At 42.5% G+C, this 27,386-nt stretch overlaps 1 protein-coding gene across 6 annotated transcripts; it reads right to left on the bottom strand.

The window, feature by feature from the left end:
- TSC1 (TSC complex subunit 1) lies at positions 1-27,386 on the bottom strand. 6 transcript variants are annotated; one of them, XM_032708442.1, is made up of 23 exons: positions 27,256-27,386; positions 20,094-20,156; positions 18,862-19,037; positions 17,918-18,021; positions 17,128-17,280; positions 15,312-15,456; positions 14,170-14,324; positions 13,803-13,876; positions 12,162-12,340; positions 11,598-11,707; positions 11,249-11,372; positions 10,754-10,869; positions 10,364-10,436; positions 8,942-9,040; positions 8,281-8,848; positions 8,000-8,043; positions 7,273-7,439; positions 6,234-6,416; positions 5,782-5,892; positions 5,179-5,301; positions 4,024-4,208; positions 3,756-3,917; positions 1-3,037 (listed from the first exon to the last, which is right to left on the bottom strand). In XM_032708442.1, exons 3-23 carry the CDS (start codon positions 18,965-18,967, stop codon positions 2,551-2,553), a joined length of 3,468 nt encoding a protein of 1,155 aa, XP_032564333.1. In that variant the 5' UTR covers positions 18,968-19,037; positions 20,094-20,156; positions 27,256-27,386; the 3' UTR covers positions 1-2,550. The 6 variants fall into 6 exon arrangements, with proteins under 6 accessions (XP_032564333.1, XP_032564331.1, XP_032564328.1 ...); XM_032708440.1 differs by having other exon boundaries at positions 4,024-4,211; positions 10,754-10,866; XM_032708437.1 differs by having other exon boundaries at positions 4,024-4,211; positions 27,256-27,385.

The raw sequence follows: 27,386 nt of genomic DNA, 5'->3' as shown, positions 1-27,386 counted from the left end.
TAGTGCAAAACAATACATTTTATTTGTTCACAGTTAAACACAAGCAACTGCCTTGACATTTTAGAACATTCTAATAAGGACAGCAAAACCTCCTTTTGGTTTAAGTTCTCTTTAGCTTTACGATTGTACCATTTCCTCGTTTTTCATATTTATGGCATTTAATGTGGATTGTTTAACATGCTTACAAAGAGCGAGGCAGGGAACAGATTAACTTGACAAAGACAGCAATTTTAGATTTAACTAAAAGCAGTCAGTTAAAAAGATCTGTTTCCACTTCACTGATGGGACCCCTTCAAACAAACTGCAAGTTAACTACATACAGCAGATCCACGATTTTTAGACTTACAAAAAAAAAAAAAAAAAAAAAAAGAAATAATTGCAAAATTTTGTTCCTCCATAATCTTTGTGGTCCATAAACAAACCGAAAGTGGTTTCCATTACTATCCTGGTGCTAAAATCCTGTTTAAAAGAAGAATAAAGTCACCTTATCAACGAGCTTGAGTCACTGCCAGGGCGTTTTTGTAACCGACACAAAACCCACCTCTCCTCGGAACGCCGGATACACCCCCGGGCTGGGCAGGGCAGGATGGGGAATAAGCTTGTCCAGCATCCCAGCCCATCAGGGCAATGTGCAAACCGTTCCCTCCTGGGGCTGGGATCCAGTGGGGAAAGGGGCAGGAAACCTCCAAATCTTCCCGAAACACACGCTACCACGTTTGCTACCACTAAGTCTGAGAAAGGCTAAAGACATGTCGACAAAACCAGTCTGTCACTTACAACCAACTCTCTACTCTCTATTCCATGCAGAGTCAAGCTTGGACACAACCACTGAAGTTCAACCTCTACTCTCAGGGCTCCGACTGAACCAACCCAAAGGACACGGAAAAATAATTTAAGACGGGCAGAAATGTATTTAGACCCTGGGTGTTACGGAAGAAGCGGAAAACGGGAGGGAAAGTCCTGTCAGGAGCAAGCCAGCACAGTGCCAGCTGCTTTGACAGCCTTGTTCCTATCAGGGTTAAGAAGGGATTTCAACTACAAATGCAAGTGTTCTTGGACTTGATTTCTATGTGAGGCAATTCCTGAACAGCAGCTGCCACCCACAGACTGTTTCAGAGGAGAGGCCACGTGTGAGGGTGACGGTGAAGCCTGATGAGTCCGAGCACACCCGGCCTCAGACACATCCAACAGTTAGAACAAGCACTCTGCCTCCCTAACAGCAGGCTCTGCTCTGTCACGAAGGAGATTGAGTCTGACCACTGACAAGCCCTGATCCCAAAATCCTCCTTCACAGAAGGCTCATCATTGACTTGATTAACACCGAAAGGCTTCACACCAGGATACTGATTCCCAGTTTGAACAGGATTCCTCCTCAGCCTCGCCTTCTAAGGAAGCAGGATGAGGGTGAAGGGCAGAGACCTAGAGCCAAACTGAAATTGCTGAGCTGAAAACTGTGCTGCAGCCTGAGCAGAAGAGCACTCAAAGGAAACCATATTCTGAACGTATTCCCAGGAAGAACGAAGCCAATTGCTTGGACTCAACACATGGTGGTCTTGCTCAGACCAGGAACAAAGAGCAGAACTGTGAAGGAGGATCAGGCAGCACATTTCCCTGATTAGAGAAACAAATCCTCCTCTGCAGATCTTCATAAGCTTGCAATTCTACATCCAGGTTCTGCACGCTCTCCCTGCTTGAGTAAAGCTTCCTTTTCCCTCTTCTCCCACCCCAATTGCTTTCCCATACAAACCAGTCTGAGGTCAGTAACAGTCTGTCAGGCAAACACTTAAAATACCAAGAAGATCAGAAGCTAGTGTTTTAACAAGTCTTCAGCATTTACGGTCTCTTCTGCATTACAAGCTCCAGTTCCTTTTTGTCTGTTCAAATGTAACTTTCCAGGAAATGTTAAGGACAATATAAACAGTGATCATGAATTAGGGTGAATGAATCATTTTGCAGAGGTACAGTATCTTTAAACATTTGGGTATTCAATCAGACTCCAACTTAATGAAGACTGAGGGATGTGGGACAATGGACAGGCAAAATAGAGACCCTTGGATGAATGCACTGGAAATTCTAGTGCTGCTTCTTTCCAGGATGAAAGGAACCGAAGTCACCTGGACAGGCAGCACAACCAACTGCTCTAAATTGGAAGCTTGCAAGGAAATACAAAGCATTCAGAGTAGACTCACAAATGTTAATTTGGCCTCATATTGCACTCAAGTTCATAAACGCAGCCACTCAACTGGGGACAGGGAGAAAGGGCAAAAATACTTGCAAATGCTACCAGTTGTCCCTTCAAATTAGTACACGCTGCTAAGGACTGAATTGGAGAAAGAAGCAAGAGTTAGGCTGGGCATTTCAATTCCAGACCCAAAAATCCACTTTGCATTCGTTCAGCAGCCTTCTTCCGTTCCTGGCCATCGATCCTGCTCCGCTGCATGAGCCACTGCTCAGACCAAAGAAACATAAAAGCTTTTAGTTAAACTTGCACTCACGCCTCCTGTTCTATGCCAAGAATATGAAAATAACACTGATTGACTATCTTCCTCTTTAACTGTGGTCATGATGAGTTTCATTGTAGTCCATGATATGAAGCTGTCCAACACTGCTTTCCTGGAGCTTGGGCGAGAGGCTGAGGTTATCGGGGCTCGGAGGGGCCTTCGACTCCATGCTTGGATCTTTACACAGTTCAGTCTTTAGAGCATCAGACAGCCTGTTGATGGTCACACCCTCCTCATCACACTGGCTCTCGCTCTTGTTGCGAAATAATTCTCGTGCCTTCATTCCAAGGAAGCTCTTGGAGCTGGGGAGTGAACCTACAGTCAGAGGGACAGTGGACGAGGGCTCCAGCAACACGGATGTCTCCCAGCGACTGCTCAGCCTCTGGTTCTGGGGTTTCTCTGGGGTGGAGAGCTCGCTGCTGCTGCCACCCTTACTGCTACTGCTGCCTCGAGTGCTGGGAGGTTTGGTCTCTCCATTTCTACCAATGGTTTCTTCACTATTTCCTGCCACTGTGTCTTCATTACCACAGTCCACCCTGTTTGGGAGAGAGGATACAGTGTCAAGGAAATCATGACAACTAAACAATGGAGAGGGAAACGCTGGCCAAGGCAGGTTACTTCCATTTCTGCTACTGAATATGTACTTCAACAAGTTTCTTTTCACAGTTGTGTGGCAAAGCAGGAGTGACACAGGGCAACCAGAACTGTCACACACTCAGCTTTGCAACACCCAATGCTTTAAGTCCAAAACAATAATCCCACAGCAGAATGCAATTGGATCCTGATCTGTTACAGCAAAGGAAGAGATCTGTACATCTTCCTTGGACTGGAGATCTTTCCTTTACCTAACCCAAGCACGGTGATCACCACAAGCTGGCAGTGCAAGGGATGACCATGATGCTGTGGCAGAATTTGGTGTAGGAAAAAAGGCACAATCTGAAGGGAAGTACAGCACTACCCAGACGCTTCAGGCAGACAGATTTAAAACAAACACTGAACAACAGCCAAACAATTTGTAGATTAAAGTGAGGTTTCTCTCGAATTTGAGTAACAGTTCAGCTACCTGAGAAGTACTTCTTCAGCACTTCCAGTGTTGTCAAGGACTCCCTGTAACCTGGGCAGAGTCCTGAAACATATTCAATCTCGAAAAGGTGGAGCAACACAAATAGTTTGGGGTGATGCATCCAAGTGCTAGGAACTCCACAAGGATACCAACACTCATGAGTCCTGCCTATTTTACATAACCACACTTACCTTTCTTCTGCTGCTTCAGCTGCTTCTGTTTTATCATCTTCAAGTTTTTTCAGTAGGCTGCTCTTCTCCAGACGGCCAAACAGATCCAAGATCTCCAGCTCAAATGCCTGTGTGATTCTTTTCTGGGCCTTGTACCTACTTTCTACTGCTTGCAGCTGACCTCTGAACAGAAAAAGAAACCAAAATGTCCAATGTCTCCAGATACTGCCTCAACTATGATAACACATATGAGAAAGCACAGCTAAAATGTTACATAGGAAGCCCCCACCTTGCTTGGATTTTGACATCTTCCAGGTATTTCTTTTGCTCCAGGAAGAGGTGGTCCTTTTTTGCAAGCTGAGATTCCAGTTCAGCTATCCTTTTCTGGGAAGCATCAAGCCTTTGGCTTTGCTGTTGAACACATGACTTTGCTTTCTCCAGTTCTTTCCGAAAGGCAGCGTGCAACATTTCAACCTCCTCGAAGCAAACAACACAATGTTAAAGCACAATTTGATAGTGTGTTATTTTTACTGATGTTCAGACATGTTTCTGATGTTATAAATAGGCACATTTTAAAGCAGGATAGAATAAAAGCAGCATTTCTAAAAACAGATATAGAGAACTGGCTATGCTGAGGATGTACACTATTAAAATAACTACACATCACTGGAATTTATTAGCACATTAATGTTCCTTATGAAAAGCTCTTTTCATCAAAGCAAACTTGCCAGTTCTGCACTGGATTAGAATAGACAAACTCCATTTTAAATCCATTTTTTGCAACATGACGTTCATTAAACAGCAGTAAAAGCCTTTTTTTGGCTTATTATTCACCTTCTTTAATTACTTTCTCTCACGCAGAAACAGTTATATTGTTGTGCAATTTACTTGCTTCTAATTAAAAAAAGGTTTCTTTGAAGTCAGGAAGTAAAACCATATGAACCACAGAAGTTTTAGTGAAGCTACTACTAACTTTTAATAGGAAAATGACTAAGTGAGAAGACTAAGATGTTTGTTTTAAAGCAGCACCTCATGAAAACCAGTAAAATCCTGGTTAAGATCTTTCTCCAAATTCTGGCACTATTGCACTACATTACTTTACCAACCATCTGCTGTCAATTATGTTACAAGCACAGTAAAGTCTCGGCCTTTGGAAAAAAAAATTGCTAAGAATTTATATCAAGTAGCTAAAACTGATTTCAGGTGTACCCCAACCACCCCTTTTTAGCTTTCAGAAGGGGCACTGAAAATATTCCTTAGACCTACAGTGCACACAGATATCTGAACAGATCAAACACAAAATCAAATCCCTGAAAATCAATTTCAGAACAAAGTTATCTGTTAAGTTATGAGGCATTTCCTTCTGAACCCAAGGCTGGGAAATGCTGGGTGATGCCCTCAAGTGAAGCCTCCCCAAAAGTCCTCCCCTGCAGCTCTGCAATACCTTTGTAGTGTCTGTGTGCTTGTGCTGCAGCTGCTCCAGGTACAGCTCGTTGACCTCCCCAAGAACCAGCAGCTGCCTGTTCAAGAACTCCATCTGCTGTTGCACTGACTCGCTGTTGGAAAGCTGGAAGGAGAAAGGGAACAGGATCCAACACTGGGATGGATGGTTCAGCAGGAGAGCCACAGCTGACAGGCACTGTGTTCACAGGGGATTTTTACAAAGGAGGGACACAAAGACCAGAATCAAATGCATCCTAAATAGTGTTAAATAAATTAGTTTTCATAGAGAACTTCTAATTTCCATTCAACTTCTGACATAAGATCTCCAAGATGTCAAGATTTAATACAAGCTCATAATGCTCAATCTGCAAATTCCTGCTGTGGAAAAAGTAGCCAAAATGAGAAGACTCAGAAGCCCTGAGTTTAGAGTTTCTTCACCAAAATACATTTTTCTATGTTGTTTTTGTATAATTAATATCAGACTCTAAAGAACTAAGCACAGGCTTCTTTCAGAACAAGAAAGAAAAAGCACCTGATGAAAATTATCAGGCAAAAAATAAACAGAAAGACACAAAGGGACCCTGGGAACACTGACTCTTCTTACCTTTTGAGAAACTTGGCTAAGCAGCAATTCAGTGTGACACACCTTGTTGTTGGCCTTCTTCAGTTCTAACCTCAGATCTGCTATCATATTCCTGCAGTCTTCCAGCTTGGTCTGTTCAAGTGACAAAAAAATTACTCAGGGTTCTGAAACTTCACCAAGGATAGCAAGGGCACAGGGCTGGAAAGCTGTAACCCCCAGCACTGGAAATCAAGTTATACTGAGCCCTTGTGAAAGCCCCCAAACCAGCAAGACACTGCCTTTTTCTATTTCCAAACTAAAGACAGGACAAAACAACTATAAAAGCACTTCCAATTATGCACTGCCTTACTGTGAATTAAGACAATATCTCTAACAGAAATGTACAGCATTCTCTCAGATATTTCATGCCTTGTTATTAAGAAGGTTATTTTTAAAACCAGTAAGTAGACAACAATTTTGTTCATGCTTCATACCTGCAATTCCTGGCTCTGGTTGTAGAATTCCTCCCGGTCGTGCTGCAGCTGTCTGATCTGGCTGTGAAGCTGAGCCACTATATTATCATGTTCCTCCTGAAACTGGTGGTACCTTGCCTGTTCTTTCTGCAGACTCAGTTTCAAGGCCTGGATTTCCTTTTCCTGTAGTTTCAGCTGATCTTTCTGTTAAGAATCCCACATGAAGCATCAGACAAGGCACCTGCTTCTGAGTCAGAACACCTGTCCTAAAGCACCAGCCAAGCAAAGCTGTCCATTACCAGCAGGGCAGGCAAACACTTTTCCACACATGGAACACTTTAAATAGAGTGTGTTCTTAAGGCTTTTGGGGTTTGGTTTGTTTTTGGCTGAAAAGGAGATGAAATGGTGATAAGAGTGGACAGGCTGAAAACTCACAGCCACATCCAAAAGCACAAGGAGCAGTAACATACTTTTCCACTGCCCCTCATGCTTTCAGTGGGGACTTGGGCTTCACAGCTGAAACAACAGTTCATCTTCCAAAAGCTATTCAGAAGTCTACTTTTGGCTCTTGTAGTGAATCACCAGAAGGTGAAACTGTTGATGGAATTAGCTATAGTATGAAATAACAGAATGAAACACACCTAAATCTGTAATGAGACATCCTTCAATGCACTTAAAACTTCAGATTCTATCATAGTGAACACGAAAAGAACACTGGAGCTTTCAGTTTTTGCTGTTATTCCTCAACTGGGAACAATACTTCTTTAAATATGCAATTAGGTGTCTAGCCAGGCATTGAACAACTGCTCCACTAACAGGGAAGCCTTTAACATTATCCATAGGCAAATGCTGGCTGGGGTCAAGTATGAAGGCAGCCACTGATTCAGCTGCCTGAAGTCAATTAGAAACTACTGCCTTTAATGACAGCGCACGAGTCATTCCACAAACACTGACTTCCAAAGGGTGAGAAATGAGGCTTCTTTTTTAATTGGCCAGACCAATTAACACTGGTGAAGCACCAGTGTGTTTCCATCAGTGCTAGAGCTGGGTCCCTGCTCACCATGGCAGCGTTGTGCTCCTCCAGAGCTGTAGCTTTGATGACTTTCCTCAGGAGCCGGCGGTTCCGCAGGGCGTGCTGCTGCCTCTTGAAGCGCTCGTACAGCAGCTGGTTGTGCAGCAAAAGCAGTTGGTTCCGCAGGGTGTGAATCTCATCTGAAGGGGGAGAACCTGGATTGGGACACACAAGAGCTTATTGAACTGCACTGGCAATTTATCCGCTCTATCTGACCTCAAACTTCAAATTGTAAGCATTTTTCCCAAAGCGACGCGTCTGTGCGTTTCAAATGGATTCCTCCTCTTATTAAGGAAAAAAAGCCAAGCTCACCATCACCACAGAAGCCTGAGAGCACAAAACTATGACAGCCACACAAGTGAAGCAGCAAGAAAAACAATCATCAGTTTTAGATTTGAGCAGTAGTGAGGAGGTGTAAGGATGTGTTGGATGATCAGCACCACTCTGAAGCCCAGCAGGTAGGAAATGGTCAAAAGCAGAAGTGTCTAGAATTGTGGGGAGGGCAGTTTACACTTTTCCAAGATGAAAAATAGCAGCTCATCTCACTGGAACACAGCTGTCTGTCTGCTAAGCAGACAAACCATGACTTAATGGAGGGCACCAGCTTTTGCAGCATTAGTTATAAAAAACACAAACAAAAGGTATGCAGGTCGTTGTTTAAGCAAGTTTAATAATAGAGAAACAGATTGCCAAAACACATGAGAAATTTCCTCACCTCCAAAGTGAGTCCAGTCAGCAGATTTGCTTGGCAGAGACAGTCTGAAAAATGAAAATGCAGCATTAAGTTTAAATATAAAAACACTCTGCAAGTCACTTTAAAATACAATGTGCACCTCAAAAGAGCTTACAGCCTAGTAAAAGTACAGTTAAGGTCAGCTGGTATAAAAAGAATATGGGGAAATTGTGCAGCTCCTTTTCAGGCAGAGCTATTAAAATTAAGCCACTACAAAAAGGAGTAACGAGAAAGTTTGTGAAGTAATATTTTCAGTCACCTACTTGTTCAGCTCCTTAGTGTGTGCATCTGCTCCTTGCTGAATCAGTCTGTCCAGCACTTCCACGGGAGAAGTCGAGGACATACAGTCATCCTCCTGGGTTCCCTTGGCTTTCTTTAGCAGCTCCTCAGTCTTCTTGCCAACAAAGAGGTAGGCAGTCTTTGGTAATGCAACCTCGAAGAGGTGCTCATAGAGGGGAGGCTGCCCACTCCCAAACACCACCCTTCTTTGTGCTGGTACTTTGCACGGGCTGGGAGTGAGGATACTCGTCTCCCCAGAGGTTCCTTCCCTGTTCCCAGCAGGGCTTTCCCCAGAGCCTCCACAGGGCTTGTCTATGGGAGTAAACGTTTGTTTGGGTGTTTCCCGTGCATTCTCAGGCCCAGGCTTGTCCAGGGATGTTAAAGGCTCAGAGGTCTGGCTGTGTCCCTGCACACTGGAGACGGCTGAGTGGGTTTTCTTCTGAGAGCCTGACAGACTTTCATTTGTGCGGTAAAACGGGGAGTCAAACCCTCCTCTAGGCACCATGTGTTCAGCATCGGTCGTGATCTCCGAGATCTCTTTAGATATTGCATCTGAGGAGAGGGGGGAGCACCATTATGCACCTTGTATTTCAGCATTACAGACATTTCCTTAGCCCAGAAGTAGGTAAGGGTGACAGGCATTACCTTCCTCTCTGTCCTTTTCAGCACTGTCTTCGAACGACAAACCACCCAAAAACTCTGCAAGATCACTTAAGGTTACTGAACTTTTACTACTGGGTATGTCTGAAAAAAAGGAAAGGGAAACCAAAAAGTTAGTTGTTCAGGTGCTGTTTTCTCCAGCCTCAGCATAGCACAAAACACAAGTCTTTTACTGCTGCAACATCCTTGGAATAAGCTTGTCCCTCCTTCAGATGCTTCCTCAAAGGAGGAAGTTACCTGACTGCTGTTCCATTCTATGTGGAAACCAGGTTGATCAGTCACAGGTCAGCCCTGATCCCAAATCTTGTAAACTTAACATTTGCTATTGCACAACCTCTGTAAGGATGTGCTGTTTGCAATTTAACTCATTAAGTAACCAGAATAAAAATGGTGGCTCATGTGCAGCGTGGTTGTACTTCCACCTTCACATTAACCTCCCTCCAGCTTCTGCTCTGGCTCCACAAGGACCCAGCACTTGCCTGAATAAAGGAAATTTAGCCATCTGATGTAATACAAACTTGCCAATATGTGGCTACTGATCAAAACCCCGAGAGAGCTGCCAGGGGGATACACCCCAGAGTACCCAGGACAGAAACCTCACACTCAGCTCAGTCACAGAACAGGAGCCCAGGGAAAAACTTTGCCTGTTCTTAACTTGGAATTCAGAAAGTTCAGATTCCAGTGTTCCTACACAACTACACCAAGGACAACTAGCTTTAAATTTCACTGTCATCTCCACTTTGAAGGCAGTAAAGATTCACAGCACAGAAGTCTCAAAGACAGTGCTAAAATCTCTTCCTACAGCTGTCACAGACGTAGATGACAGAGAATGGAAAATGGAATCTAGGTTTACCTATTAAAAGTTGAGTTCCTCAACCATCCACTGCTGATTTCAATATTCCACAGGACTTTAAAAAAAAGGTTCAAGCACAGCAATATAATTGTAGATAGGAAACAAAGTTTTTCCAAAAGCCTTTAAAAGGGAACATCATATCTATCCTTACAGTTTGATCCAGACATAATACTGACTTCACTGAAGTAAGACTTCATATACAACTTGCTGTTTCTAATTAAAAAAATTCATCCTCAAAGAATCAGCTTTTATAAAAAAATAAATATCCTTTTCCAGCCTTCAGTGTAGATCTGCATATTTAAACATGCATAAGAATGCATGAGAACCAGGTAAAAAAAAAATCTGCAAGCTACTTTTCTGAAGGTGAGTGGTTAAAATGAAATCAAAAGCATCACAAGGTTTTAAGCTGAATCACAGTTAAGGCAGGATCCTGGAACTATGAAGAACTCGGGGGGGGGGGAAAGATAAGAATCTGTGGAAAAGTGTTTGGGAATTGGAACATAAAACCCAGATTTGTTTACAACAAGTAATGGGGAGAGGAAAATGGAGTTTACCCAATGATTTATCGCTGTTTATGACATTTTGCTGTCGGTACAGTAAAGGCCTCCCAGGATCTGGTTTGTCCTCCTGAAAAACAAAACAAATCCAAAATACATTACTTGCATTAGATATTGTTGGAAATAAACCTCTTGGACAGTTTCACAGAAAGAACTTTACTGCAAACAGATGGCTTAAACAGCAAACCCATGTAAGAAGTCTGAAAACTGTGCAACTGGAAGTGGCAATAGTTGTCTAAACTTAGAAGAAAATGAGTTTTTGCAACGAAATGCAGCATTTTTTATGAACCAGTCACTCTGATTTTTCTTTCTCAGTTATGGTCACTGCATATAAGGCAAGTCAATGAAAAAAAACCAGATTAGTTTGGCAGAAGAATTTTGTAATACCTTTTTAGGAGGCGTGGCAGCAGCTGAAGGGAGTGAAACATGCACAAAGTCATCTGAAGTGCAGGGTGGAGGAGGAGATGTGGCTGGTGTTCCCAAAGGTGTTCCTTTCCCCCCTGCTGAAAAGGAGCACAAGTTTTCTCAGCAGGCTCCCCCTTCCTCCTTTCAGCTGATTTATTTCATGTGAAGAATTGTATGTTTAAACACTATCTCAACCATTTACTTAAATCTCTTTCAACTGTTTATCAATATGAAAGTGCACAGTTTCCAAGAGGCTGCTTCAGACTTTGGCACTGAATTCTTGCATTTCCCCTCTCAGTGATTGCACCAGCACTGCTCTAAATGAGGAGGTACTGAGTTCCCAGAAGGCACAACTCAAGCCTATCAAATGGCATGGTGTGGCATCATTCCCATTTAAGAAGCTGACAGTAAAATTTAAAGCCAGAATTTCCATGATGACAGACCTTGAAAGCCTAAATTCCAAAATTCAGCACGTACCAGAGGTGCCAAAAGCTTTGCTGTAAGGTTGTGATGCAGACTGGGATGACTCTGATGGGACAACTCCAGGGGAGGTGGGTGGGGTGGTCATACCACACACTGCAGAAGGGCTCCAGATGGTGACCTGTGCCACAGCAATAAAACACACATCAGAGCTCAGAAAAGGAACATGGGAAGCACCCGAATCCAGGCTCTCACACAGGAAATCAGGTGAGGATTAAATCTGAAACATACACAAAGCACTGAAGAATTCACAGCACTTGTGAGAAACGTGAATTTTTAAGGCTGTCACGAGAAACTATGGAAGTGCAAAGCATGAAAGGTTGCTGTGCTTCATCTTCTGCTTTACCTGCTGTGGCTCAGTTGACAGCCTCGAGGACTGTGGGCTCAGGATCTGAGGTAGCTGCCCTGGCATTTGTGATAGTGTTAGCCGAGGAGTGGAGTACGGGGTAGAAGTCCCTGAAAGTTTAAAAAAAAAAATGAATTAAAATTTAAAAGTATCCAACACATCAAATACAACTCCATGGTTTTTCTGGCTAGGACTTAAAGGCTTTTAACCAAAGCATTTCAAATCCATTCAACACAGACACCTGTAGCTAGCAAACAAGAGACTTTTCTTCCAGCTTAAAAAAGTATCTATTGAATATATTGCATACAACAGCTTTATTTTTTAGCTTGGTTTGGTTTTTTTGGGATGGAGAAGGCAGGGGAGGAAGAGGTAGTGGAAAAGCAACTTTGTGAACATGTACAAAATGTGTATCTATATATGGCTTTTTTTTTAATGATGGCTTTTTTTCCTGGTGCCTAAGAATCAGACTTTAAGTGGGATAAATCAGTAAGATTTTTTTTTTTTGCTCTAGAACCAGTTTTCCTCCAGCAAATGAGTATTGATTAGCCATCAGACAGGTCTTACCATAGCTGCTCTGTATGTCAATGTAAGAGCTGGCACTGGGGTCAGTTTGATGATGTTTTAAGCTTGTGCAGAGTTTCCGAGACACAGAGTAATAACCATCTTCATACGAGGCTTCTGCAGGGTCCAGGGAGATTTTGGCACATTCTATCACAACATCATGAGTTTCTAGTCTTTTCCACCTGCAGACAGTTTTTGGATCCAAAAGAGTAAGTTAGTCAATGATTATTAAAAACAAAGAGTTCCTGGACATAGGAGGAATTGGCTTGTAGGATGGCTCATTTGTTCCAGACAGCTTTGCATGCTCCCAGCCAAACTGGAACAAGGCACCACACAGAAATTGCAACCAGATGACTTGTAAGAGGGGGTCTCAAAGAGGAGACAAACAGCCTGGACACAGAGATCCACAAAGGTCTGCCATGGAGCACTCTGGAAAGGAGGAACAGCATACGAAGACTTGGTTGATCCTGAGCTTCAGCAGCTGTAGAAATCAGCTCAACTAGACTCAGATGTTGGTAGTCAAAATTTAGACATGCCAGCAGTGAGGGAATCTTATACTATTTAAGCAAACACCGTCTGCAATGCCAGTTTCAGATCTGTGATTTTCCTCCCAAGTTTGGGGAATGTTTTTTAGGGTTTTGTATCATATTACTACCTCCTTCATCCTGAAAACTGTTTCTCACTAAATCAAGCAGCCAGATTAGATCCACCCAATATTTTCAGGGGATGGAAGTTCACTGTAAAGAACAGAAAAGCCCAGAAGGCTATTAAAGGCTGAGATGGTTTTGAAAGTAAGATATTCTATGTCCAAGATACCAAATCAGAAGGCTTCCACTGGTAGTTTTGTGCCAATTTTGTGCTCCTTAGTGGTGCCACCCTCCCCCCTGCCAAACTGAGCATTGTGACATTCAATGAGTTCCCAGTTAGGAGTGATTTCCTAGTGGCTCTGAAAAGCAGGGCAAGAGCACTACAGTGCAGCAACAAGAGTCAAATTCTCCTCTTCAGTGGCTGGGCCTGTGGAGACAAGAGAAAAGCAGCAAGTGGTGCTGCTGCAGGCAAATGAGCCTATTGCTAAAGAAATCTAATACAGCTGATAATGTTAAGACATACCTGTTAAAAGAACTGATCTGTTAAATGAACCAATATCTAGGTACCAAAACAAGACACACTGAAGCCATTTTAAACACTTAAATCCCAAATACTTCAACAAACCAAAAGGAATATGACCCAAACCTTAAGCCAATGAAGCGTGTCCTGGTAGATTCACTTTATTCATTATAAGCAAACTCTTAGAACTTTATGAGGATGTTTGATCATTAAGTCACAAAAACAAGACAAAGTCAATTGTTTAGTAGAAGACAGATTCCATCCCAGACACAAAATGAATTTAGAACCCCAACACTGCTGTTAATGGCCTTTCACAACAGCTTTTGCTTGTTCATCCAGCTGTAAGCTGGGATGAAGAAAGTCCATGTGTTTACCTGGTGTGCCTCTGAATCTGGGTGGCAAAACACCCTGGGCACACACTGCTGCTGACACAGAAAAGGTTTTGCTGCACACCTGCAATAACCTCACTGAAAGCTGCTCATTTAGAGCCTTTCCTATGAGCAGAGTGAACATATATATATATATATATATATATACCTTCGTGGGTCCAGTTCATGGTCCTTGGATCCAGTCACTAACTCCGGATGAATTCGCACATGTTCCATCATTGGCTGGGGGAGAAGAGCAAGAAGAGGGATGTGTCATCAGCACAGCACTGACCTGCCCAAAACTGATGAGAAAGCCACTGATCCCAATAATTCAGAATGCTGCATTTAACAGATAAAGCTAATTCACATCATGGCTTCAAGAGTTCATCTTGCTCCCAACTGAGTTTTTAGTCCAATTTTTAATCTGTTTTGTTTAGCAGCCCTCAGCTAAACTGGCAAATTTCTGGTATTCAATTGGCAAATACCTGCCTTTATACAGCTATGTGTCAGATATATACACATGAGCAGCATTTTACCTTGACTACTTCTTCAAAGGTCTCCAAGTTTTCCTTCATACTGTAGTGAGAACGCAGAAAGGAGACAAAATTGCAAGGATACATTCCATAGAGACGATGGAAGAGAGCATAAACACTGGCATGAAGATGGACAAGATAAATCTCTGCCACGTGACCTGGAAAAAGCAGTTAAATCTTTTTCATTACATTGGAGGAAAGAACAAAACTTCTAAGAATGCAAACAAAAAGAACTTTTAAATTTGAAACGTTAGCTGGGACAAGTCTTCTGAGGTACAAACAGTCCCTAGTGAAACTGTGAAGTCTCAGAAAACAGGCAACACTTATTCATCAGCTCACACAGCAAACACAAAAATGGACCATTAATTACAAGTGCCCTGTCATTCTCAAAGCACACATTTTTATTCAAGTTAAAACCCAAAACCCCTCTAGACAGTGAGCCAGAGTCGGTAAGAATCACTTAAAAAGGAAAACTAAGGTCTGCTTTACCTCAAAGGTAAAAACTAAAAGCTTGTATCCACAAAAAGCAATCAGTACAGACTTGAATCTTACTATCCATCTTAAAGTTCCAATCCTACTTGCAATGCAGAATTGCTCTCTAAATAGCATCTCTATGTGCTTAACACAGCATTTGTTCATTCAGCCATGAGACACACACACAGATACTGCCAGTGTTAGATATCAGACCCCTCTCAACAAATTCAGCAGAGCCAAGGCTGTAAATGAGAAGACCAGTTTTACCAACACTTTCATATTTAGCTGCACATTAAAATAAACTCTTACATGTGCTGATTCTTTCCCCTCCCCATTTAATCTGGGAATCTCAAATTCCCAAATATCTGCCTCAAATGGTGGCATTTTCCCTTCTCTATCCAGTAAGATCAATCTCTGCTTTTCACTGTCATCATTTTGGTTCAATGAAACTTCATGTAGTAACAGCACCACATGGAAGAATCTAAGAGACTTCTGAATTTTGAGCAAAGAACTCCCAGATGCTACTGAAGAACAGAACAGCTTGTGGGCTTAACACATCATTTTCTGTGTTTAAATAACCTCAGACCATTAAGAGCCTCACAAAAGAACTGCATACAAGTCACAGGGACTCTGCTAAACCACAACTGCATGCAACAAAGTTGAAATCTCACCTGGATTCTGCAAGCACCAGGCTGAGAGACGCCCAAAGATACCAAAGAAATCATGAAGGTACTGTTTGCCAGACTGAGGAATCATTGGCAACATGGTTATTAGCACTAGGACACCTGTGGTGAGTACTACTACATCTGTGTCAGTCTGCAAGAAGGGAAAAAACCTGCATTAGTTAAAAGTGTTGAACTTCATTTTTTCCAAGGATGAAGTGAACGCTGAGTCATCATCATGGAAAAAGTTCTCTGTTGAAACAGTCCCTCTGAACTCTACCACAACTTAATGATCCAAGATTACTGCATTTTTTTTTTCATCCAAAACAACTCCAAGATTTTGGATCGTTGTTCCTACTCTGCTGCTTTCCTACATAAAGACTTGCCTTAGTTCAAAAGGGAACATCACCACAGTTCCACAACTGAGTAGAAAAAAAAATTACTGGTATGTGAAGCATCTTATGTGTCGCCTTCCTTCCTTTCCAGAGCTGAGAACACGCAGCACTCAGAGCCTCAGGAACTGCACATCTGATCAGGGTGTTCAAGGGTGTTGGCCAGTTACCAACACAGGGGTCAAAAGCTTTCCTCTTAACCTGGCTGATGGCTCTGGCTGCTGGATATTTCACCCAGCAACAATCCAGCGATGCTACAACACCTTGGCTTGGACTGGGAGAAAGGGATGTGTCAGTGAAAGCCTTTGGCTCCATGGAACAGTATCAGGGAATCAGATTTTAGGGCAGGACACAGAAAACGTTCAAACTCTTTCCCACTGGAGTCCCCACTTGCTTCTCCAGTTTAAAGCACATTTTCCTTGGTAGTTCCTGTGCTTTGGCAGCACAGGGGGTACAGAACAGAGGTAAGGTGCCACTGAGCTGCTCTTGGTATCTCCCAGGAGCCACCAAGGCTGATGGGACATATTCAGTGTCAGGGATTTTTCTTCCTCTGTATGTCTACCTCAGTCACAGATAAACTATTACAGCACATTTCCTGTCCATCCCAATCCCTCTGTACACATCCCAAGCACTTCCACATCTCTGTTCTACTCCTACCAGCTTTCTGACTCACTTCACTCCTCTCTCAATCCCTCTGCAAAGGGTAACAGAACTCATCAGGAGTTCCAGTCACAGCACTTGTAGCTGCTCCTTTGGCAGTTACAAATCAGTGGTTTTGTTTTGAAGAGCACTGGCACTTGGCTACATCATGCACTTAAACATGACTTTAATGTGAATTCTTCACTATCACATTAAATTCCATTACTGACTATGCATTCTAGGTCTCAAAGCATTTTCCAATCTTTATTCACTGTTGCAGTACTGTACAGTGTTATTACTGATAAATTTGCAGATGGGGAAAAAAAACCCCACAAAGCATGGGGAAACAGCTATGTCCTTTTAATCCAGCATGTTTGTAGCTAAGAAGGAAAAGTCTGCTAATTCCAAGATGATTTCACTATGGAATGAGCTATTGCATGGCTCATCTAAGCTGCAAAGAAAATACACTACCTTACATGCACAAATTCAGTATACACCAATGGAAGTTACTGTATTTCTCATTAAGTTCACGTTCAAGACACCCATCAACTTCACCAGGGGCCCTCTTTAACTTACTTTTGAAAAGTTTTAATAAAATTTCCTAACTCACAGATACACAGTGACAGTGGGCATTAGAAACACGACTGTCAGCAATAACAGGATCAGCACAGGGTACTTAGCTCACATTAATTCCACTGTGGCTTAACTGACACCAAAACACAAATCAAATGCCTTGCGTTGCAAGTATGTATGTTTACATCAGGTGTTTTATGGACAACACTGAGAGTTCTTACCTTGAGACATTTAAGTAATGAAAGCAGGAGAGGTGCTTGAGAGAGTTTATGTTTCCAAGATGGTTGTCGTCTTATCACATGTCCCAGCAGAGAGAGAGTGGGTAAACGAGTAGCAGCTTTGCCCATATAATCATTAATTTTGTCCAGTAGATGCTGATAAAGGGTTTTGCAGAGAGTGGTTGAAAAAGGAAAGGTATTTATATTTAATTGCTATCTGTTCTTTCTCACCAATCTATATTCAGCAGTTTGCCTTTGTCAGTGATGGAAACTACGGGCATTTTACAAAGACACAGGATCCAAGAGGAAATAAAAATCCAGCAATAATGTAAGAGTGCTGGTAGACAAATGCAAATTAGTCAGTCCAGAAGTCACTGCACTTGGAAATGTTTATAAGTAAATAATGAAAAACTAATCTGGTCAGCAGCCAATTTGTTGTGTCATTCCCAACCTATTTAAAAATCCTTACTTGCTCTCAAAATATCCAATTTGTTTTAGGCCAACACATCCAGGACTGACCAAGCAGCAGGAGCATTGCAGAGACACAACATCAGTCCTCAGAAAACTTTCCTTTATAGAGGTTCTTTGCTTAATTGGGTCAGTTTAAGCAACTCAAGAAACGGAGACCTTTGAACTTTTTTTAAAGCTTAACTACTCTTACTACAGAGATACTACATCTCTACAGCAAGGTAATTCTACACCAGCCCAGAACCCCAGAGTTCTAAGAGGTGCTATTTAAAGGCTGCTCAGTACCAGGCTAAAATCTGCCATAACATTATAGATTTGTTTTTACCTTGTCATGAGGCTCTTGCAGCGTGGACAGGATATGCAGTGCCTGCTGAGAATTGGTTTCCAAGTAATAGTCCACCAGGTTGTTGACAAGCACAGGCCCACGGTCTGCCAGTTTGGGGAAAAAAGGGAGGGAAAAACCTCTCAATAAGCTAAAAACTAAGCATTTGCTACAGGGACATTGCAGAACTTTTAAACAACTATTACACAATTCATAATGTGAAGCAGGACTTGGTGTTTACCAGACCTTTGGGAAAATGAGACCTCTCGACTACATTTCCTGGTTCCAAACCACTCAAGCAATTGCATTTGGCTCAGGGAAAGCAACCATTTATTTTAATAACCAACAATTACTGTCTAACCTTAAAAACCTAGAGGCAGCTGAACTGCAAGGGTATCTTACCCAGTACAGGTAAAGAGTTCAGGAGTAACTTTATGTTCTCTCCCTTCAGCAGATAAAGGAGAGGAAGTTCAGGGACAAGGACACTGGCAGAGCTCTCAAGCTCTGTCAGCACAAGTGATGCCTTAACAGCAGCAATCACTTTTCAGAAAGCCTGGGTCTGTTTTGTTTTGCTTTGTTTTGTTTATTTTTTTTGAATTAACAAAATCCCACTGGTTCTCATAATGTGGATGCCACCTAATTCTTTCTAGATACACTTGACAAAGAAAGTTTCATCAGCTCCCACTTGAGGCTGTGCCCCAGGAAAAGCCAGTCATCCTCTAATAGTATTTTAACAATTACATAACAGACCTTCCAGAAGCCATGCCATTAAGCAAAATGAACTGAAGAGAAGCTTAAATCCTTAAAGCAATTTCAAACCCAAGTATCAAGGACTTTCTTTCAAGCTGCATTTGCAAAGACAGGGTTTGATAAAAAAACCCACATTATTCTACCTTTACTGGTGTAAAAGCAAAGCCCTTCCTGGAATTACATAAAAGCACACATACCACAAACGAGATTATCTTTGAATGCAGCTGTTATATCTTCCAGGACACCCAGAATTGGAGAATCCAGCATTGAGAGGAGCTCACCAACATTTCCCTGCTGTGCCATGATGCACGTACTGACATGAATGTGGAGGTCAAAATTTCAGGAAGTTCCTCATTGGTGTCTCTCTACCAGACTAGGAGAGAAGAAAAAAAAACCAGATGAATGAACTTTTCCTTTTCCATCTTAAATCTCCCATCTCTCCTATTTCTTTTCTGCAGTGTTGCCCATTTCACACTGAAAGGATTGCTTTGAGTTTGCACACCTGCAATAAAAGCTGTAAGAGAAGAGTTTCCAAAAAACCAGTGAGTTATTAGCAGGGTTTTCTTCCCCTTTTTCAAAAAGACATTAATTTGTTTTGCAGAAGACCTTGGCAATCATATCTAGACTGTCAGAGCATTCTCTTACCATATTTTTTAATTTGTTCTCCAGCTTGGTAAACTAAGGCTAAGGTCCATTCCTCCATTCCTGCTTTCTTACAGCAATTCCTCCTCAAACCACCTTTCCAGTCCTTTGCATAGTGAACTAAACTCTGGAGAAAACACACACCTCCAGATCCTTCTCCAACCCTGTGACCAGATCAGGAATTTGCTGCCCTGGGCTCTGCATTGTTTCACACCAACAGATTTGGGCTTTAAGACTTGAAACATGGCCAAGCTGCAGCTGTTGGGAAACTCAGTCAGGGTCACTGCAGCTGCTGCCCTTGGCCACCCTGGGCACAGCAAACCACAGGCTGGGCAGCACAACACACCTTCTTTTCACGTGTGTGATTGGTGAATGACACACTAAAAACTCTGCAGTGCAGAAACTGTGTAGAGTATTAAATGCAACAGTGTGCAGATAACATGACTGGCCAGGTCCTCAATAATAAGTGGGAACAAAGCTGAGCCTCTTCAGGCTTTTGAGATGGCTTCTTCCCATGTCCCAGCATCAGAGGGATTCAGGTGTCACATCTATCTACCTACCACAAAATGCATTTTTTTCTTCATCCAGAAAAATCCTGTGCTGAACCTTTTCCAGTGGCAGAAGGAATCTGGTGTCACATCACACCTAATTTTATCAGCAAGGGTTTCTTTTCCCTCCTACTTCCAGCCAGCACACATTGTTCACTTCCCCCATGGAAGGCAAGACTGACACGTCCCAAGTTTATACACAAAATCCTTTTTTTTTACTGCAATTGTTTATACAGCACCTGTTCTGTGGACGAGCTGAGCTTCTGTCTGCAGTGTTGTCAGCCACACACCTTTCATGATCACTAATAAAGAAAAAGCAGGAAGAGGTCAAGAAAAGGCACGATTTATTCTTTTGTGTACAGTCAGAACAGCATTCAGTTCTTTACACAGATGCACCTCATCCCTCCTGCAAGAGAAAAGTCAGCCCTTAGTCTGAAAAACCCCAAAAGGTGTTGCACAGCTGCCCTTTCCAGAACTGTCCACAGGTTAAGCTGTGCAATTGCCTCCAACTAGATGGCTTTCACAAGACTCTAGTTTTGTACTGTGACCCTTCACAAGCTGCTGAAGAGCTGTATTTATGATAGGTAAAATCTTACACACAAAGAATCCTCCTCTATTCTGAACCTAGAATACTTAATTTAAGCCTTTAGATTCTAGTCAAAACATTGTTAGGCATTAGCCAAGGACCACATAGCTCAGTGCTCTATTTTAAATAATGTTCTAATTACTTATAGACATATTGCCTTCTTGAAAACTGACACTTAACAACGTTACTGGCCAGCAGGAGTTAACGTGGCCACCAGTAAACTTTGTCATTTGCAACATATCACTCTGCAGTTGCAGAACTGCCCAAGGTCACTTTTCTCAGTGCCACCAGACATCAGCTAACTTAATCTGGCACGGATTGCAAATTCAAAGGTGATAATATGGCACCACTCTCACTACAGGCATTTCAGGAGGGACTGACGTGCTGTAGTGCTCCAGTAATCACCATCTCAGGACACAAAACACCCCACCCTCAGTTTTCAATGGTCACAACTGAACAGTCCAAATGAAAGCTCATGTCCAAGCAGCCAGCACAGTCTGGTCACTGAAGTGTTCACATTTAAATGCTATTTTTTTTCAAGCCTGATGCTGGCAAGACCTTAAACCTTCAGACTTAAAACTGGCTGGCGGTGTAAGCAAGACTTGGACAATAAAAAACCAGTAACTTAAAGTGGGGGAAAAGTTATTTTTTTACTCAAACCAGAATGGATTTATAATCTATAGATTCCATAAAATTAGAGCTGGGATTTGCAGTGGTTTGGGGTTCTGTTTTGTTTTTATTTCTCTACATTGTGCAGACTTCCAAGCTTCAACTTCTTCCTCAAAGCACTTGCTGTTTAGAAGACAAACAATGCTCAAAGAGTGACACCATCCTTTCAAAAAGTTTGAAGCCACTCATCCGTGCAACCTGAGGAGCCAGCCTTCCTCTCTGTTACTCCTTTTCAGGAGTCAGATGCTTTTTGAGTTTCTAGTAACTGTTATAACATTGAATTGACTCAATGACAGTTCTACTGAGACTCTCAGACTGCACTCAGAGGGATGTATGGAAAAGCAGCTCCCTACAGAGAATCTACTCCTTTATTTCTGACAACACCATCTTTGAGACCAAAAAGGCCTTACTGACACAGATCCCTCCACTTCTACCAGGACACAGTCTCAGTTGTCGTGAAGCAACAGATTCACCAGCTCCCTAAGCAGCCTGAATTAGTTGTTTAAAGTCTTGTTAACAAAAGAGAGGCATGACCACACCCCCAGGCCAGCTGCAAGCAAAACCTGTTTTGAGAATTAAAGCAGAGTGAACACCAGTCTCTGTGTTTTTACCCCATAAAAACCTTGTCAACACTTTTTCTCTTTGACCCCCCCACCAGTGAAAAGAATACTTTTATTTCTCATTTTCCTTGAGTAATACTGTTATTATATTGTATCTTCATCACACCAGTAAAAACCTGGACAGCAGGTTTTGCTCATTCTGACACAGCCGGAGGAAAAAGCTACAGCACGAAATCAAGAAACACACCTTTGGAGACCCTCTGGATGGGGTCTGGAAGTCAGGTTCAACAACACACTTGCAGACAGATGGGGAAAAACACCAGTTGAAATGTTGAGCAGGTAAGAGGATTTGTGCCATTGTGCTGGCACGAAACAAACGCTGCCATCAGATAAGAGCAGGGCTGATAACCCAGCTGGGTCCTGATAACGACACAGGGAGGTAACGGATCATTTCCCAAGCTCCCTCAACTAAAACAGATGGCTGGAGTGACCTTGTGCCAATAAATCCAGCATCGTTTATTTAAACTTGTCAATCAAGCCCTGGAGTGCCTTAAAGTGGAGCAGTCTCCACTGCAAAAGCCCATATCTGAAATATTAATAAAAGTATTTCAAACCACACTCCAAACCAGGACAATATTGCACACAAATACTTCAATAGGTGCAACTTTATCTGTTGAAGTTACACTAAACCAGTATAAAGTTGTCACCCCACTATACACAAATAATTGCAACTTTAAAAATCAAATCATAGGTTTTTCAATGCAGGATCTCCTCTAAAGTGAAATTCTAAATAAGACTGAGATCCTCTAATCACACTGGCTCTGCTGGGCCCAACACAAATGAACAAACCAGGAAATTCCAGCAATAGCCTTAAATCTCATCCCACTTTTTTAAGCAAAGACAGCTGAGTAACTACTTTACAGGCAACAGGCTTTTAACTCCAGTCAGAAAACGCTGTGTTCTGGCAGATGAAGTTCAGCTCCCAGGGGCTGTGGTGTCAGAATGATTTATCACAGTCCTACCAGGAATTTGGGATGTGATTTTCAAATCTTGTAGATAAGGACAGGGCAGGTTAAGGGACTTCCACCACCTTGTGAAACAGCGAGATCCTCCACTGGATGCCACAGTAATTTTTATCTGGAATTGATACATCTGTGGGGAACAGGATATCCCTTAAATCTTTACAGTATCATATCACAACACCTCTTTCTGCTCAAATACATAGTTACAAGATGCTTCCATCCCTAGATATTGCAATCGTTCCCCATTAGAAGAAATTCCACATCCCTGCAGCCATACTTGGAACTAACAGGATTAGAAAGAAGTCTGTAAGTTTTCCATGTGTTTTGATTCACTGACTCTCCACTAACTTTTAAATTTGTTTTACATGAAAGATCCTTGGCACTTGGTTCATAAAGAGAAAAATAAATCTGTTTAAATACCTTTTGAAATGCAACATTTTCATTTCACTGGAAGACATAACAGCAATAGCACTTCTTATATTCAAGAGCTTTCATTCTTATATTCAAGAGCTCTCATAATGACAGATTTTAGTAAAAAGTATTAATTTTAAGTACCAATACAGCCTTGGAGCCAGCTTGCAGAAGGAAAAGGAGAAGCCAACAAACCGAGAACCAATTTAAAATTGTTTTTTCTTCAGTAGCTAATTTAACCACAACACAAAACAGTTTAAGCTACAAACTCCAGACAAAGGCAAGGACTACAAAAATATTAATTGCAAAAGGCTTAAATAGAGAAAGAAACAGCAGAGTATTCCCAAAGATTAGGACTTCTGTAAGTATTTCTGTCAAGAGAAGATGTTCTTCTGTTCAGTGTATTTTTATCTCAAGCCAAATGAAAAAGCAGCTGGTAGTGCCAGTTATGCTGCTCAGAGGGTGGGGAGGAGGGGGACACACACCACAAACACACCCTCCTCCCACAACACCCTTTGCTGCAACAACACACAAATCCACACACCAGAAGCACCTCTTCTGGGGGTGGGGGATCAACACCAGCATTTTATCTCTCCTCATTAATCATAAATTAAATTTGGGGCATGGCAGTGAATGGTTATTTCCCCCCCACACCCTTCCAAGAGAAAAGGAGGATTTCAACACCACGAGAGCAGAACCTCCAAATTTACACTTTTCCACCTGATTTCGACTGCAGGTAAGGTCAGCTCAGGTGCTCAGGTGCTGCTCTGGCAAAAGCCACAAATGAGGACAGAAGGATTTTACAGCAATTGTTGTTTCCAAAGAAAAATTCAGATTGGCAGCACAGCAGCCCTTTTTACTCCAACCTTTGAAAGCCTCACTCCCTCCCATCCAACACACAAAATCAAAGCCTGTTTTAGGTTTCCTAACAACACTCAGTTTTATATTTTCCCCACAGTTAAAGTAAACACTGCCATCACAGAAGTGACATAAGCAATGAATGAAAAGTGACAGCAGGGAGAAAAACCACTGGTGGCCCAGGAAAGCAAGCAGCTGACTATTCCCTTTCTCACCACCCAGGAATAACAACTCCAAACCTCTGTTCAAACTGACCACTACAACTGACAGTACAATCAATTTAATTTATTTATTCATTTTTAAAGAATGAAGGTGTCTGGCTTCTAATAGCAAATATTCTTCTGGTTATTTTAAGATCTGATCCAAGACCCCGCTCCTAAACTCAGTAATTATTTGTAGTTATAACTTGATATTAAATACATTCACTTTGTTACAGGTGCTTAACTGATGTGGGAACAGGAAGATCACAAAAGTCCAATAACCCCAAACAAAGAGAAAAAAAATCATATTCAGCAATTTTTAAGATTTTTTGACTCTCTGCTGTGCTAATACACTATTGCTAATTGCTACTCATCAAATTTCTCTCAGAGGGAAAATTGTTTAAAAGTAACCCATGTCTAAAAAAGCCCAAACATGGCAGGGCTGACACCTCACCCTCTGGCAGGAGCCCTGCTAACCAGCCAGCTACTAAATGGAATTAGGGAATTATTTCATTCCTTCCACCCAACTGCACATATTAATAGCAAATAAATAAATAAGAACAAGCCCTGGTTTTCTGTACCAATGTAATTAACATTACACAAGGAAAGCAAGTCCAACTGAGGAATCTTTTTTAGCTACAAACAGGTGAACAGAGAGCTCCAGGCTTGGCACCAACACAAGCAGTGAGACTCCTAAATCTCTGCAGCACTTTTCTTTTTGCCCCCAAGAGGAACCTTTTAAAATATTCACAGAGTTAGGCAGCAATTCAGTAAACCTTGAAATCACTGCAAACTATCTGATGTACTCACTGAGGCATTTTAACTACTCCAAGAATTAAAGTCAGCAGTGCACAGAACAGCAGCAAATGATGTGTAACTGTTAAAGTGAAAACAAAACGTGTATAATGCCCAGGAAAATGACAGCAATTCTTTACTCTTAACTGCTACCCAAAGAAATGTTTATGCTAACAAAGGAAACATCATTACTTGTCCTCATTATGTTTATTAAACTACATGAAAATAAAATACAGCAGCCAGGTACCAGATCAAGATCTAAGCTGTAACATTCTTTCTTAAATATCCACCTGTCTGCAACATGCCACGAAATCTGGTCCCTTCCCTGCCTCCACCACTGATTTATTTTAATTTCCTTGTTATCAGAGAATCCCAGAATGGTTTGGGTTGGAAGGGACAGCAAAGCTCATCTTATTCCACCCCCTGCCACAGGCAGGGACACCTTCCACTAGCCCAGGTTGCTCCAAGCCCCGTCCAACCTGGCCTTGGACACTTCCAGGGATGGGGCAGCCACAGCTTCCCTGGGCAACCTGTGCCAGGGCCTCCCCACCCTCACAGGGAAGGATTTCCTCCTAATAAAGGAAAAGGTATCTTTTCCAAATGTAAAATAAATATAGGAGTGTGAGTACATTCAGCTCGTACAGAGACTGACTGGGAATCACATCCCCAGGACTAACTAACACATCCTGTCAGGACTAACAAGAAGGTGTCTGGCAGTTGGAAGAATTTCAGGAATCAGTACAAGTCAACATCCCAGCAGTCCAGCTCCAAATAAGAGCCAGTATCCATTTAAAACTACAAATAGCTACTAAAGACAAATATTTGTTCCAACACCAAAACATCTGCAATTGGCCAGTGTATCTCGCATGGGAATCCCTTAAAAATGCTACTTTTTTAGCCGCCATAAAAGTAAATTTTCAAGTAACAAAGAGTTAAGGTGCCAGGATTAAACATAGCCAGAGATAAAATCATTTTAATTAAAGCCTGTCTCATGACACATTAGATATTCTGACTACATTTTCATCTGGGTAAGTCTGTACAATTCCCCATAAAGGAAATGCAGGACTGGGCTGACTGGGCTGCTAAAAAATCCAGAACAAATGAACAAACAAACACAAAGCAAAAAACTGTTTTACTGAGCAAAGGATTTTAAGCCCCTGATTTTATTTAAAACGTGGTGTAGCTGTTTCTGATAAGCAGAGTATCTGATTGCTGCTTACCAAAGTCAACAGCAGAGAGATTCATTCCCAGTGTTTGCAGTGATTATTAAAACTTCCAGAGTTTTCCTAGATTCGGTTTCTAGCTGTTCCCACATATAAATTGAAGAGGAATTTTTCCACTTAACAGGATCACTTTCAGCAGTGCTTCAATTCTGACAGATTTCTAACAACTATCCCCAGGAGTTAATGCCAGGAAACGGCAGGATCAGACCACACAAAGAATGAAAACCTGTATTAGCACCCACTGGAAGGTTCTCTGGAAACAGCAGGTCTGGAAACAGTTTTGGAAACCTGATCTCAGTTTCTGGGTCATTTCCATGGGTTTTGAATCATACATTCCTTTAAGGCATGTTCTTTCTTTCACTCATTGCCTTGTAAAAGACTCATTAAAAAGAAAAAACAACCAACACAGAACGGCCAGGAGAAAAGGTCTGACTAAACTGATAAAACAATGACAGAGGCTGCATCCATAGCAAACAAAGGGTGAAAACTTCAGGACTGCAGCCCCGCAAGTTCTTTGTGATAACAGGAAGCAAAATGTTTTACTGTAGAAGTAAACAACATCCTGACTTTCACATTACCTACCCACGAGCAAGGAAATGAGAAAAGCCTTCCTCACCGAAGGGACAGACTTCACCAACTGCTTTATTTAATGCCCAACTCCGGACGAGGGAACCTCCTCAGCGAGTCAGCGAGGCAGGGGAAGCCTGAAAATCGCTTTTGCAAGCGTTTACTCAGCGTTTCCACGGAGGATGCTGAGCCTTTTCTCGACGAACCGCGCACAATTGAAGGGCTGGTGGGGGGACCCTGAGGGGGGGGCAGACCCCCCCCCCGCCCTCCAGGCAGCGCCCCAGAGCAAGCCTGGCTGCGGGGAAGTAGAGGGGACGGAGTGAGGCAGGAAAGTGGACGGAGAGGGAATATCCCCCCTCTGCCTTCCCCATCCCCCCGGCCCCTTCCCTTTCTCCTCCCCGAGCCTTTTCTCCCTGCTCCCCCGCTCGTCCCCGTGCTCTGCCTCCTCCTCTCCGTCCCCGCGACTGCCCGCGGTGTCGCCCGGGCCGTGGGCTGGCCCGGCGCACTCACCTGTCCCTGTGCTCCCCTCAGCTGTTTACCACTCCGGGCTCCCTCGGCCCACAGGGCGCCGCCATCTTGGCCCTGCCTCCCCCTCCCACCGCGGCGCTTCGCCCCTCGGATCCCTCCGCCGCCAAACCTAG

This window comes from Chiroxiphia lanceolata, chromosome 21 (assembly GCF_009829145.1).
Source record: "Chiroxiphia lanceolata isolate bChiLan1 chromosome 21, bChiLan1.pri, whole genome shotgun sequence".
NCBI lineage: Eukaryota > Metazoa > Chordata > Aves > Passeriformes > Pipridae > Chiroxiphia > Chiroxiphia lanceolata.
The sequence above is the reverse complement of the archived record's forward strand: the minus strand, read 5'-3'. Positions and strand labels throughout refer to the sequence as shown.